Source organism: Lynx rufus, unplaced genomic scaffold, assembly GCF_022079265.1.
Source record: "Lynx rufus isolate CCGP_SWC_20201006 ecotype Redwood Valley unplaced genomic scaffold, mLynRuf1.p SCAF_6, whole genome shotgun sequence".
Taxonomy (NCBI): Eukaryota; Metazoa; Chordata; class Mammalia; order Carnivora; family Felidae; genus Lynx; species Lynx rufus.
In genome coordinates, this window is record NW_025814878.1 from 24,015,591 (window position 1) to 24,030,430 (window position 14,840).

The window sequence follows — 14,840 nt, forward strand, 5'->3', positions numbered from 1 at the left end:
TACCAGAAAAACAAACAACCCGAAGGAAAAGAGGTTGGATTTGCTTTGCCCCCAGGGGCTAACACCAAGAAGCTCAGAGCGAGGGTCGGCCCATCACCCCTCGTCTGCCCCGGAGACCTAAGACGGCGGGAGCAGGGCGTGGGGAGGCGCGGCAACCTCAGCCGCGTCCACGTGTGCGCGCCGCGCCGGGACCTCTAGCCCCAGCGAAGAGGCCGCGGGGATTGCGTCCCGGTTGCGCGGCAGCGGCCTTGGGTGCTGCCCGCCTCCGTCCTTCCCCGTTGAGTGGCAACCGCGACGGCCGCTGAGCTTGTCCGCGCACCCGGCGGCTCGCAGGGAGCTCCGGCGCGTCCAGTCCCCCTAGAGACCAGGGGAAGCGGGAGTGCCGGCGACTGACAGTTCGGACGAGTATTTCCCTCCTCCTCCTCCTCCTCTCCCTCTTCCCCTCCGCGCGGCCGCACTGTTGGCGGACTTCACCCATCGTCCCGGCGAGCCTCCCCAAGTGCGGGGACATGTGCGGCGCGGACGCGTGTGCGTGTAAAGTGTTTGCATAAGAAGAAGTAAAAGCCTGCCAGAGTACAATGATCAGAGCCTTCAAAACCTTGGCTTAAAGCAGTTTGCAAATGTAGCGACCCTTTTCCTCCCCAAAATCTTTCCAGCCGCCTGTCAGCTGCCGCTCTGCTTCGCCTCCATAAAGAATGAATGAAATTTAAAGGAACTACCTGCAGCTACTAAACAATCCGGCATCTTCCCTATATCTGCCATATGCTCTGCACTTCCAAGTCCAAACATAACGCAATGCATCAAGCAATTACGCAGCGACTCCCTCGCCGACGCCCGCGGCATCAAGCCAGGGACCTAGTGGGCTCCCCGGGGTTGGGTGGGCACCGCTCTGCCCCAGGCTGGAACGTGCTGCTTTTTTGCCCCCTAGAGAGAAATGGGTCCCCGTGCAACTTGCAAAATGAGCCTCAGGGCATGCTTCCTGACGCCCTGACATATTTCCCGAATAGGTTCTCCCATTCATCAGTTGCACGAGCAGCTTCTGCCGAGGCAGAGGTTCTAGGTCCTCGCAGGATCTGACAGCCCCGCAGGAGATCCGGGAACTCATTCCCACCTGCTCTCCGAGCACCCGGTGCGCCGCGCGCCCCCGCCCGCGGCCGCCCGCCCGGGCTCCCCGTTACCTGTGTCGGGGTCTCCGGGCCATGGCGCGGCGGGCGCGGGGCGCAGCTGGGAGCCGCGGGAACCGCACGGGGCTGCCGCCTCCCGCTGCCCGCCGCCTGCCTGCGTCCCTCCCCGGCTGCGCAGCGGCGTTCCGCACCGCCGGGGCGAAGTTTCTCAGGAGAGAGAGGAGGAGGAGGAGGAGGAGGTCGCGGAGGAGGAGGAGGAGAAGGAGGAGGAGGAAACAGGTTGATATTAAAATGTAAACTCTGTAAACAGAGATGCCATCAAACAAAGAGCTTTGGACACTCCCCCTCCCGCCAAATCTGGCGCCCCTGCAGTGCGCACGCGCCCTGCCCGCCGCCTCCGCGGTCGCCTTGGCTGCCGCCCGCCGGGCTGCTGGGCCGGCGGGGCTGCCGCTTCCCCTCGGCTCTCGCGCCGTCGCGCTGCGCCTGGCGCGCCGCGAGGCCGGGGAGGCGCGCGGGCGGGGAGCCCGGGGCCGGGGAGGGGCGGCCGGGGGCCGCCGAGGCGCCTTTTCTTGCGCAAACCCCGCTCCCGGGCCCCGGCCGCGCGGGCCCGAGCTACGTCCCGCTCCTGCCGCCTTCCCTCCTCGGCTGCCGCGCCACCGTCGCCCCACTCGGCGTGCTCCGGGCGCCAGCGCCCGAGCTCGCCGGGCTCTGACTCACTGCAGTGGGGGCAGCGAGGGCCGGGGGGAGGGAGACGCTCCCGCATTCGGGATTGGATTTGGGGCAGGGTGTAAAACTCAGTTCTTTGCAGATGGGGGAATGGGGGGGGGCGTAGTAGGGGACACGAGCATGTATTTTCATAGGACGTTTGGCTGTGTGCGTGTGTGTGGTTTTTAAGATAACATCTCTAATTTAACTTGTTAGTGACAAAGGACACTTAAATACGAGCGGGGCTGCGGCTATCACCCCTCCATATGGGGCATCCGGGCGGAGCTTTTACTTCTTTCCCAGCTCTGGAGCCCACACGCCACCTCCGTATTGTCACTAGCACTTCACTCTCACCCGGGCACACGCCCGGCCCCACCCACCCTGCCCGGCCCCGGCGGCGCCCACCACACACCTCTGCCCGCACCCCCCCCCCCGCACCACCTGTACAGCGCGCCCTGGATTACACACCTGCAAAATCCACGGGGTTCCAAACCGCCCAACCCTAGCAGAACTCAGGAAGCCCCACGTGTGCTTGCGTGGTTTTAAAAGTTAAGCGGTTTGGGACACGGAGGTCGGCAGCCATGCTTAGCGTAGTTTGGGGACTCTGTTTTCCGAGATCAAAATCACTGAGGACTTTTGTGTGCATTTCACTAGGGACTCCTGAAGAAATCAAGGGAGAAGATGAGTGCTGAATTTATAAGGATTGATGGTTGGGGGATTTTAGGGGAGTTTTAGTTTTACTTCCGTTTATAGACTCGGACCATTGGGGATTTTTTTTTTTTCATTCTCTGTACACACTAATTTATTTTTCCTTTAATCTTATAGAAGTTTGAGACTTCTGCTGACTGGGTTTGTGGGTGTCCCATGTGCCCCGGCAGTTTAAACTTAGCTCAGAAAGCATTTTTCTTACTAAAAAAGCAGTTTTTTACAGAAATGAGTCATAATTTTATTAAATGGCGAAGCATGCTAGGTTTCAATACTTTATCTGGTGTTTTAAACTTTGTTTCTTAAAAATTGTAATATAGTTTAAATCCTTATCAGAAAATGTTAGTTCCTAGCAAGGTTTTAACATTACTTTCTTCGTGAGAAAAATAAATAACAATGAAACAATATTATTGTGAGATAGCTCACAATTCTGAAAGACAAATCAGGTGCAAGTTAATATATTTTTAAAGCGAATATTTATTTGTAGATTCTATAGTAAAGTTTCTACACATCAAAAATAAAAAATTAGAACAAACATATGGAAATCATTCGGAAAGGAATTGCATTGTGTCTTTGGGATTACTTTATGAATCTGATTCCCAAAAGCTGAGCCTCTTTGGCACAGAGTAAAAGAACACTTCTCCAAATGAGTTCATAACCTGTTTCCCAAGATTCTGAGGAGGTGCAATTGCTCTGTGATTCTTAAACTCCTTTTAGGAGAAAGGTATCAAATTCAATTTTATTCCGTTTGTTCACTTTGTGCATCATTTTCCTTTTCAAAAAATTTTTATTTATGTATTTATTTATTTTAACATTTACTTCTTTTCGAGAGACAGAGAAAGACAGAGCATGAGCTGGGGAGGGGCAGAGGGAGGAAGCCGCAGAATCCAAAGCAGGCTCCAGGCTCTGAGCTGTCAGCACAGAGCCAGAAAGGAGGGGGAGGGGCTCGAACCCAGGAACTGTGAGATCCTGACCTGACCCGAAGTGGGACACTTAACCAACTGAGCCACCCAGGCACCCCTGTGCATCATTTTTCTATGTGTTTTGAGAGTTTATTATATTTTCATTCCCTAGACATTTGGGGACGTACATTTTTTTACTCATAGGTGTACCATAAGACAAGCGTAGGCCAGTAAAGAGTATACCTGCAATGATTCTTAATAGGCTAATTTGGCATATATTGCCACCTGGTAAGTATATGGAAGGCTAGAGTCAAATAGAGTTATCATAAACTCTCATATAGATGAAAATATATTTTCAGAGTCATTATGGAATGTTCACTACAGGTATACATTTCCTCCCTCTACTTATAATGATTACAAATGCAGTTTTAGATGAGAACTTTATATATTTCATCACTCTTAATTTTTTTTTTTTTTTTTTTTAAGATCTGCTACATCAGTTGTTTTAGCTGTGGCTGAGCTGGGATAGGGCTAAATTCATTTACAGCCTTGTATTTGCATTGCGTTAGACCGAGCTCAGCAAACTTTTCTGCAAAAGACCAGAAAGTAAATATTTTAGACTTTGTGGGCTATGTTGTGTGTTCTTCTTTTCTTTCCCCCTCCTCCTCTTCTTCCTCCTCCTCTTTCTTTTACAATTTTTTGAAAATGTCAAATCGTGTTTAGCTTGAAGGCCATATCCAGCCTGCAGGCCATACTTGGCCAACACTAGAACAGTGATCTTTAATCTTTAGTGTGTATTAGAAACACTCAGTGTTCCCATGAAAAATATTCAGTCCTAGGCAGTGTCCCTAGAGGCTAGGTCTGAGGGAGGGCCTAGGAATCTGCACTTTAAACAAGTACCCAAGTGGTTATGAAACCCAAGTGGTTTTCATAAGAGTGGTTTCTTTCTTTTTTTTTTTTTTTAATTTTTAATGTTTCTTTATTTTTGAGAGAGAGAGAGAGAGAGAACAAGCAGGGGAGGGACAGAGAGAGAAGGGGACAGAGGATCCGAAGCAGGCTCTGGGATGACAGCTGATTTGGGGCCCAAACTCACAAACCATGAGATCATGACCTGAGCTGAAGTCTGACACTTAATGGACTGAGCCACCCAGCACCCCCAGAAGTGGTTTCTAGACTACTCATTGACAGTCTTGGATCAAAATCAAGGGAGAGGACAGGAGGTTCAATACGCCTTTACCTTTGCCTGATGTTTCTCACCACCTTCTTCCACCTCATTCTCTTTCACCTCTCCTGGGCTAAGGATTCAGTCCCTCTCTAATCCAGAATAATTTGGGTCCATGAGAAAGTTGGTGCCAGTGACCGCAGGGCTGTGGCAGCCTATTCTTTCTTCCTTTACTGCTAAACTTCAGCTTCAGATCTGAAGCTTGAAAGAATCATTTATCACTTGCTGACCATCGTTAGGATTCTCCTCCTCGAGAAAGCAAGCATTTAAAGCATTTTGTTTTACACTAAACATCTGGGAATGGCTGAAGGAAGAAAGATGGGTAATAGGTACACATTTCAGCTTTTTTTTTTTTTTTTTTTGCTTCTGACTGCTGAGAAATCCTGAGCCTGTGGTGGATCTTTAGCAGCTGTGGTCAGTGTCCCAAAGAGGAATGAGGCTTATCAATGGTGGTGACAGACCAGGCTTCTGGGGCTCCATGTCTCCACCTCCCCCCTTTCCTCACGGTCTCAACACGTTTTCCTTTAGAGCACTAAGAGGGAAATAATTACAGCAAACACCAAATGGTTAAAATGCAGACAATTCTTGATCGTTTCACTTAATGAATGACAGCTGCAGCATGTATAATTGAAATCCATAGGTTTGAGAAAAAAACCTCACGTCTGCTCACAGCAAAGCTTCGCGTAATAACAACAAGGGGGTGCTACTTTAGTGCAATTTGTTTCATAGGGCATCTATATTGAATAGTGCCCAAATACACTTTTATCTTTAAATGATTTCTGGGTTTGGCACTTCCCTGGGCGTTTCCACCCTGCAGATTCTCATAAACTTATATATTCCTCTGACAAACAACCTGCGTACTTTCATTGCCATCTGAACTGAGTCTTGAATAAAAGATACAAGCTTTTCGATGATGAGGGAAGGGCATTCCAGAGGAAGAGAAAACTGTGAGCGAAAGCACGCAATCAGGAATCACAAGGCATATTCCAAGTACAGGGAACAAGGAGCTGTCCAGATCACCTGGGGCACTGAGAGCTTTGAAGGTCAGATTAGAGTATGCATGCTTTGAATGGAAGAGCTACATTTTCAGAGCTGTGTCACTGGAGGATTAATCTAGTACTATGATCAGATAGACTGTAGTCAGAAGAAGATGAAGGGGAAGAGTTCAGTTAATTGGTCCGGACTAGGACAGGAACCCTAACTGGAAAGAAAAGGAGGGGGCAGATCAGAAGATCATTGCACAGGCAGAACCTTCAAAACTTAGCAACTGCTTGGGTGGCTATTGGAGGCAGCATTCACAGAAATAGGGAAGTCGAGAGGGGAAGAGAAGTGTGCATTATGGAGATTCAAAGAGGAAAGTGAGTTTAGATTTCGGTATGTTAAGTTTGAGGTTTCTCATGGAAGAGATTCAGCTATAATTGTTCAGCAGGTGGCAGAGAGTGTGAGACCAGGGCCTGCCGGCGAGCTCAGGCAAAATTCTGTGAGCCAGCTCTTAGACACAGACATGATTACTAATTAAATTTTATAAACCTACAATTAAATATACTGTATTTCTGTTTTGATTTTTATGTATTCATTTTGAAAGAGAGAGAGAAAGAGAGAGAGAGAGAGCATGAGAAGGAATAGAGGAGAGAGAGAAAGAGAGAGAGAGAAAGCATGAGAAGGAAAAGAGGAGAGAGAGAGAGAGAGAGAGAGAGAGAGAGAGAGAGAGAGAGAGAATCCCAAGGAGGATCTACGCTGTCAGTGCAGAGCCTGATGCAGGGCTAGAACCCACAAACTGTGAGATCGTGAACTGAGCCAAAATCAAGAACTGGATGCTTCACCGACTGAGCCACCCAGGCGCCCATGAATATATTGTATTTCAAAAGGTAATAAATATTCAAAACTCATAATCTCCTAGTTATTTTCCTACATTCACTAGCGTGTATGCTCTGGAGGTTAGTTTCTCTATTACGTATGCAGGATGGAAATACTATGTAACGTATACTAATGTGCATATCTTCCCAATTTTGTGTTCAGCAAAGTCACATGGGAGCTGGGATTGGCTGTGGTTGGAGTATTTATACCACAAAAAGAAAATGCTACAAGTAAGGGCTCCTCAACCCCCAGAAAACCTGTTGTTAAACATTTACCAGGGTGACACTGGATACATCCTATATTTAAGAGCTATCTGCATGAAGGCAATAGTTGCACTGTATCATGGATTTGCTAATGTGAATTTGTATAGAGAGATGGCCAAGGGAAAGTCTTTGGAGAAGTTAAAAAATGAGGTTGAGACTGAGTGTAGGGGACTAGATGCAGAGACCTGTTGGAAAATTCCTTATTTTTAGACATGCATCAATAAATGTTTTTGTCTTTTCTTCTTTTGATAGAATTCTGTATTTTGTCAACCGATTATAGAAGGTTTTCGTTTACTTTGAGAAAAAATATTTATTGGGCAGTGGCTTTCAAACATTTTTGACTTCGACTCACAGAAACCCATTTAACATCCCAACACACACACACACACACACACACACACACACACACACACACATTGCCACTTAGAACGAAAAAAGTTTCCTAAAACAATATTCACCTCATTCTACCAACCATGCAATCTGATCTATTCTATTCTATTCTATTCTATTCTATTCTATTCTATTCTATTCTATTCTATTCTGTTCCATCTCATCCCATCCCATCCTATCCAATTCTAAATACATTTTGGTCATGGACCCTGCCTTATTTTTGTGCCCTGCTTATGGGAAGTGAACCCAAGTTTGAAAAATGCGGATGAGAGGGATGAAGGCCTTACCTCCTTCTGCTTTAGGAAATTGGTAACTTTTTTCCCAAGTGATAGTCCTATCTGTTCCAAGCTTTGAGGAAAAGTCCTAAAAACCAGTTTAAAGAAGTCATTTTTCTCCCGTATCTTCTCACAACTGTTTTAGCCAATTCCTCCTCCTTCTCTACACTTCCCCCACATATGTTATAAAAGTAAAACAGCACATTTCAAAGTCAGTCAACAAAATAGCAAGCTTTTATTAATAGAAATCTTAACAAAAACACCAACAAAACAGTGTAACACCTACAGGCTTACTGGAGTAACTAAGTAACAATGTATCCAAGCCAGGTTCCTTGGATATACAGGCAGAACACAACCTTTCTGGGCCTCCTATTCCAAACTTGCCAAATGTGGAGATTGAAGTAGCAAGCTTTAAACTATTTCCAGGGGCGCCTGGGTGGCTCATTGGTTGAACCACCGACCCTTGATTTCAGCTCCGGTCATGATCCGAGGGTGGCGGGGTCGGTCCCCAAGTGGGCTCTGTGATGAGGGTGGAACCTGCTTAATATTTTATCTCTCCCTCTGCCCCTCTCCCCAGTGCACGCTCTGTCTCTGAAATTAAAAAAGAAAGTACTTTCAGTCCTTAACACTCTGTTTCTCCCTAAAATACTTGGGCCTCCCATTTTACCTCTATATACTTTACAGTGTTTCCACAGTTCTTTTCTTTTCTTTTGGTAAACACATGGAGAGTATTTACTCGGTGTTGGGCACTGTGCTAGGCATGGGCTTGCAGACAGAAGAGGGCCTTTGCTCAAGAAATCTTGCACATTCAGGGCCTCATTTCCATGCTGGTTGTCACCACCCCCTTCTAGATTATAATGACTTCAGCATAAACTAGCACGGACACCCCTTCACTAATGTTCTCCTCTCTGAGCTCCTTCTCCCCAACAGACCTACTCTCACCTCACTCCCCACAAGCTCACTGTAACCCCTTTTGGCGATTTAGTCATATATTTAAAAATCCCTCACTGGCCCCCGATGTTGGAAAGATAAGATCTGAACTCCTTAACTTGGCATTTTCTGTCTTGAGCTTGCTTTGGCTTCTGTGCCTACACAGCCTCACCCCCAGGGCTGATGGTGTTTAATAATTGGGATGGCTCACAGACCAACCAATCACAATGCTCGTAGCCACAGGCAACCTGTATAGCTTGACTGGGGCGCACTGGCTGAATGTCTTTCTGCTTTACAACACAAGCTACCTTCCAGCCTTATCTTCTACCACGCTCTCTGTTCACTCTGCTTCCTCCCCAAAAAGCCATTGGCAATCTCAGGGCCTTTGCTTACACCATGCCTCCTGACTGCAACGCTTTCCTTCCTCCTCTTTGCTTACTTAAGTGCCCCTCATCCTTCAGCCCCCGCTGAAGCCCGGCCTTCCTTCTGAACTTCTAGGCTTCTCTGCTCCACAATCACTGCTCCCACCTGTGAGTTGTGTTGATGCCCACCTTTCCTGCCTTGTATTGAGCATATGGCCTATATTACCTTCCTTTGTTATTTATTTGCTTTATTTATCGGTCTTTAATTTCTATAATGTGACTCATCTCATCTTGAGTCTTGATTATAAACAAGACCAGAGGGGAGAGACAGTACCTTCTATCTTTCTACATGTTCAGTTCCTACTGCAGGGTCTTGAGCACATGTATGCATATAAATGTTTGCGATGCTCATAACAATTGATGAGGAATTAGTAGGAGCTGGTGTGTGTGTGTGTGTGTGTGTGTGTGTGTGTGTGTGTGTGTGTCTAAAATATACTTAATGCCTTGCATTTGGGTTTTAGAGTTTGTAACAAGCTTTGCCATACATTACCTCATTTAATTCTTATGGCAGTTCTTGTCTTTCTGCATGTGTTTTTTTGGGTTTTTCCCCCCTAGATATTATTTTTTTCCAGTTTTGGGTGAGGGTAGCTAAAGTTGAGAGAGGTGAGGTGATTGACCCAAGGCCACACAGATAATACATTGAAGAGCTGGGATTGTTTAAACCCAGATTTTTATTCCAAATCCTGACTGCTTTCCCCAGCTCTATGGTAGCCTCTGACTTTTCATTCTTACACTTTGATATTCTTGTAAGTTTTCTCAAGTTGCGAATCCCTCACATGGATTCAATTCTGTCCTCAGGCAAAGGTTGATAACCTTACAAATTGTATCAACACCAACATTCTAATCTTAATGGTAGTGCTTTATTTCTTCTTTTAATTTTTTTTAATGTTTATTTTTGAGAGAGACAGATAGACAGAGTGTGAGCAGGGGAGGGGCAGAGAGAGAGGGAGACACAGAATCTGAAGCAGGCTCCAGGCTCTGAGCTGTCAGCACAGAGTCCCACGCGGGGCTCGAACCCATGAGCCATGAGATCATGATCTGAGCTGGAGTCGGACGCTTAACCGACTGAGCCACCCAGGAGCCCTAGTAGTGCTTTATTTCTAATATTTGTGAACATTATTGTCCTTTTGGCAACTTGCCTCTGGAGCTGTTTTCTTTCAAAGACTGTTTTTCTTTTTTTTCCCCATATATCATTTTTCTGGATCTTGTTCCTTCTTCTCCTGCTCTATCATTGTAAGTTTATCTCTATTTATTTACTTTAAATAATTTTTTTACAATATTAAATTCTATTTCTTTACCTCAAGTAGCCATCCATTTTGAAACTAGTCATAAAATTAATGAGAGCTCAATTCCAGCAAATATGAAAAGCTTTCTTAATCTTTGTAAAAACCATTTGGTAAGAACTGGCATCTTTTCTAATCACTGGTATATCTTTCCTATTTCTTTCTCCCTTTACTTCCTCCTTCCCTCCTCTCTTCCTCACTACCATCCTCCCTCCCTCTCTCTCTTCCTTTCTTCCCCCTCCCTCTTCCTTTCTTTCTTTCCTTTCCTCCTTCCTTCCTTCCTTCCTTCCTTCCTTCCTCCCTCCCTCCCTCTTTTCTTTCTTCCTTCCTTCCTTCCTTCCTTCCTTCCTTCCTTCCTTCCTTATTCCCTCCCTCTTTTCTTCCTTCCTTCCTTCCTTCCTTCCTTCCTTCCTTCCTTCCTTCTTCCGTCCCTCTTTTCTTTCTTTCTTTCTTTCTTTCTTTCTTTCTTTCTTTCTTTCTTCTTTCTCTCCCTCCCTGTCTTTCTCTCTCTCTGTCATCTGAACCCACATTCTAAGGAAATGAAGTTCTTAGCTCTACCAGAGCAGGAAGACAGAAATAGCTTTAGAGTAGTTATTACTTTTCTTTGGCCCTTCACAGCAAGTGGACTACATAATTTAAAATGTCCACCTGTTAGGATGAAATATACCGCAACTCTTCTCTTTCCATTTAAATGTATTGGTAGAAATATAAAAAAGTTTGTAAAAGTGTAAAGCCAGTATGACAATGTTGTGACATCTATAAAGATTACAAATTTCATTTACTTTTCAGTGTTAGTAATAGTTCTAGGAAGCAAACAAAAATAGTTAATTGACTTATGAAAAAATCAGTTCCCAGAATTATTTTAATTTGGTTTAAATATTTGCATTAAGCAAAACATTTTACTTTTTTGTAAAGAAAAGATCCTTTAGAAAAACTATGTCAAATTATTTATAATCCTTTGGATTAAAATTTTGAAAAACTGGGTGGTTCACTCAGTTGAGAGTCCAACTTCAGCTCAGGTCATAATCTCAAGGTTCATGGGTTCGAGCCCCACGTCAGGGTCTGTGCTGACAGCTCAGAGCCTGGAGTCTGCATCAGATTCTGTCTCCCCCTCTCTGTCTGCCCCTCTGCCTCAAAAATAAAATAAACATTAAAAAATAATTTTTAAAAACCTTCAAAGTGATAGTTCTGTGGGAGCCCCGGGAGGCCTATCTGGTCCTGTTCTAGGGTACAGCCTGACTGAGAGAACTTTTGTAACTGAAAAGCAGTATTTGGTTTGAAAAATATCAGGTACGTCAAAGTTCTCCCATAAAAGTTTTAATTTCTGTTTTTAGTCTAAATTACATACAGTTTCATTTCTGAAAGCCCTGTTGGCGCTTTTTCTTTCTGTTAAATAACAGAGAGTTAATGATATCCTAATAGAACAATTAAAAGGCAATACATATGCAAACTGCTTTGAGAACGAAGATGCTTTTTTATCTTTAGATTATTATACATTCTAATTAGCAATGTGGTATATGAATATATAAGAAGTAGGTGTTACTAAGGTTTAAAATGTTTAAAAAATCTCATTGCAATGTTCTTAGAGATGCCTTTAGGTATGTGAATAGCAGAACTTTGGTGATGATAATGTGCATTCAAATCCCCAAAGCATTCCACAGTCAATAGGTTTCTTTGAAAATGTAACACGGGAACAGATTTTTATTGATCCCAAAACCCGATACGGTTCCCGTGTGCTGGTGTATACAGTCTTGTGCCATGTTATGGATTTATTGGATCCTTTTGAAGCCTGTCAACAGGTTTTGCATAGACTGACTCATTCAGAAGAGCATACCAGGCAAAGTTTTGAAATTAGACAAGTTCGGATGGGTGGTGTTCTCTCTCAGTGAATGGCAGAGCTGTCCTTTCAGCGGGTCAAACCAGGGATTTGGAAGTCACCTTAAATTTCCTGTGCCCCGAGATACAATCAAACAGTTTCGAGTTTGTGCTGCTAAGTTTACTCTTTGATATTTATCCAAATAATTTCTCTTTTTTAATCCCTTCTACCGCCACTTCAGTTCAGACATTTATCAACTCCCTGATGTTGAGTGAACTTCCTTCAAAGCCATTCTCCTCCCAGTCGTCAGGCAGAAAACTTTGTAAACGCAGACCTGGCCATCGTGATCCTTGGCTTAAGATCCTGCTTTGAGCAGCGGCTCTGGACCAGACTATGAGGGTCATCTGCAAACTGTTTTCAGACTACACATGCCTCCCCTACAGCCTCTGCTGATGTCTCCTTTACCCTAAAAACAACCTACCTCCAGGTTAATAATCAAAACCCTTAGCATTATAGGGGCACTTGTACCCCAATGTTTATAGCAGCACTCTCAACAATAGTCAAATTATGGAAAGAGCCTAAATGTCCATCAACTGATGAATGGGTAAAGAAATTGTGGTTTATATACACAATGGACTACTACGTGGCAGTGAGAAAGAACGAAATATGGCCCTTTGTAGCAACGTGGATGGAACTGGAGAGTGTGATGCTAAGCGAAATAAGCCATACAGAGAAAGACAGATACCGTATGTTTTCACTCTTATGTGGATCCTGAGAAACTTAACAGAAACCCATGGGAGAGGGGAAGGAAAAAAAAAAAAAAAGAAGTTAGAGTGGGAGAGAGCCAAAGCATAAGACTCTTAAAAACTGAGAACAAACTGAGGGTTGATGGGGGGTGGGAGGGAGTGGAGGGTGGGTGATGGGAATTGAGGAGGGCACCTTTTGGGATGAGCACTGGGTGTTGTATGGAAACCAATTTGACAATAAATTTCATATACTGAAAACAAAACAAAACAAAACAAAACCCTTAGCATTGCCTTTGAGACTCTTGGGAGCCTCCTACATGTTTAAGCCCTAGTAGGAGTCCACGGCTCAGATGCTACCACACGTGCCATGAGGCTCTGTTCTCAAGTACCTTTTGCTCATTCTGGTCCTCTCCTTGCTGCTCTCCCTGTTTCCTTCTTTAGTGACTAATTCCTGCTTGTCATTCTAGCCCCAGTTTAGACGCCTTCTGCTTGAGAGAATCTTCCGTGGCACACTGCGGATGTCCCAGTGCCTCTAGCCGAGTGCATCCACTATGTCCAAACTCGCTTCCTGTCTGTCCCGCTCCCCAGAACAGTGGCTCTCATATTTGAGAGGGATAAGAATGCCATTCGATACGCAGACTTCTAAGTCACCATTGTTCAGAGTCTAACTCCATAGGCCTCGCTGGGATCCAGGAATCCGCATTTTTAATAGACAGAATCAGGTGATGCTTGGTTTACGATGGTTTACAATGAAGCGCCCGAGACACCAGAATTTTGGGTTCTATTAACCATCGTGTAACAAGCCCTTTTCATTTCACAGATATTCCATAAGTGTGTGAGGCCCTGATTTAGAGTGAACACGGCTTGTAATTCAATAGTTAGGTCAATTTCAGGATGTTTTAGGCCTGTGCTTGCCTCTCTACCAAAAACAAACCATTCTCGCCTTCTGTCTGGCTGTCTCAGAGAAAGTAGCATCCTGAAAGATCTTAACAGTGAAGAAACAGAGATGCAGGCCAGCCAAAAGTTAAAATTTGTCAGTAAAATGAAATGTGATATTTATCTGTGATTTTCCCCAGTTACACAGATAATTGGGTTTCCTGTAGAACAGTGCCTCCAAATGAAATCTAATGCCAGTCATATATTGACCTTAAAAATTTTTTGTGGCCATGTTTTTTTTTTTTAATTTTTTTTAACGTTTATTTATTTTTGAGACAGAGAGAGACGGAGCGTGAAAAGGGGAGGGGCAGAGAGAGAGGGAGACACAGAATCCTAAGCAGGCTCCAGGCTCTGAACTGTCAGCACAGAGCCCGACGCGGGGCTCGAACTCACAGACCGTGAGAGCATGACCTGAGCCGAAGTCGGACGCTTTAACCGACCGAGCCACCCAGGCGCCCTGGCCATGTTTTAAAAAAGTAAACAGAAACTGATATTCCTAATTGTAATAATGTATCTCATCTAACCTAATATATCCAAAATATTATCATTTCAATGCATAATCTGTATTAGAAATTATTAAAAAGATATTTTGCCTTCTGTTTTGACACTAAGTCTTTGAAATCTGGTTTGCATATTATGCTTACAGCACATCTCAACTCAGATGCTACATTTTCATCAGAAATATTTGTTCTGTGTGCAGAATTCATAAAATGTACTATTGAAAAAGTAAACTTATGTATCTAAGCTGTTTCAAACATACTTAAAGGTTTTTTAGTAACTGAATTTAATATTAAATTAATTAAAAACAACTAAAATATAAAATTCAGTTCCTTGGTCACACAGGCCACAGTTTAGTTACTCAATGGCCACATGTAGCTGATGGCCTACTGTAGTAGTCAGTGTAGGTACACAATATGACATTGTTCGAGGTCAGCTACTTATCAATGAGCTATCTTCAAGATACTCATACTCACCCTCATCATTTTCATTCAGGGTCAGATTTGCAGAATTTTGAATAATGAAAATAAGAACATTTTCCCCAATAGGTTCCATTTAATTTTTCAACATTTGCATTTTACATAAATAGTCAACATGTTACCTTGAGTGAATGAACAGTTGGACTGGGTCGGTGATAGTAGGCAGGGTAGCAGGAGGGCAGAAATATATATCTGATGTAGACTCAGAGACCCTGAGTTGTCCCAACACTCCCAAACAGACTGTGCAACTTCAGGCGATATGCTTAATGTTTAAGCCTGTATCCACA

The 14,840-nt window shown here is 44.4% G+C and overlaps 1 protein-coding gene across 2 annotated transcripts in view; it reads right to left on the reverse strand.

Annotated features, from left to right (window-relative positions):
- The window catches only part of MYB (MYB proto-oncogene, transcription factor), a 33,620-nt gene extending 32,343 nt beyond the window's left edge, over nt 1–1,277 (reverse strand). For both annotated transcript variants that reach the window (XM_047102841.1, XM_047102842.1), the window contains exon 1: nt 1,179–1,277. In XM_047102841.1, the coding sequence (XP_046958797.1) occupies nt 1,179–1,201 (23 nt within the window). In that variant the 5' untranslated portion in view covers nt 1,202–1,277. The remainder of the gene's footprint in view (nt 1–1,178) is intronic.
- Between the last annotated feature and the right edge of the window lie 13,563 nt (nt 1,278–14,840).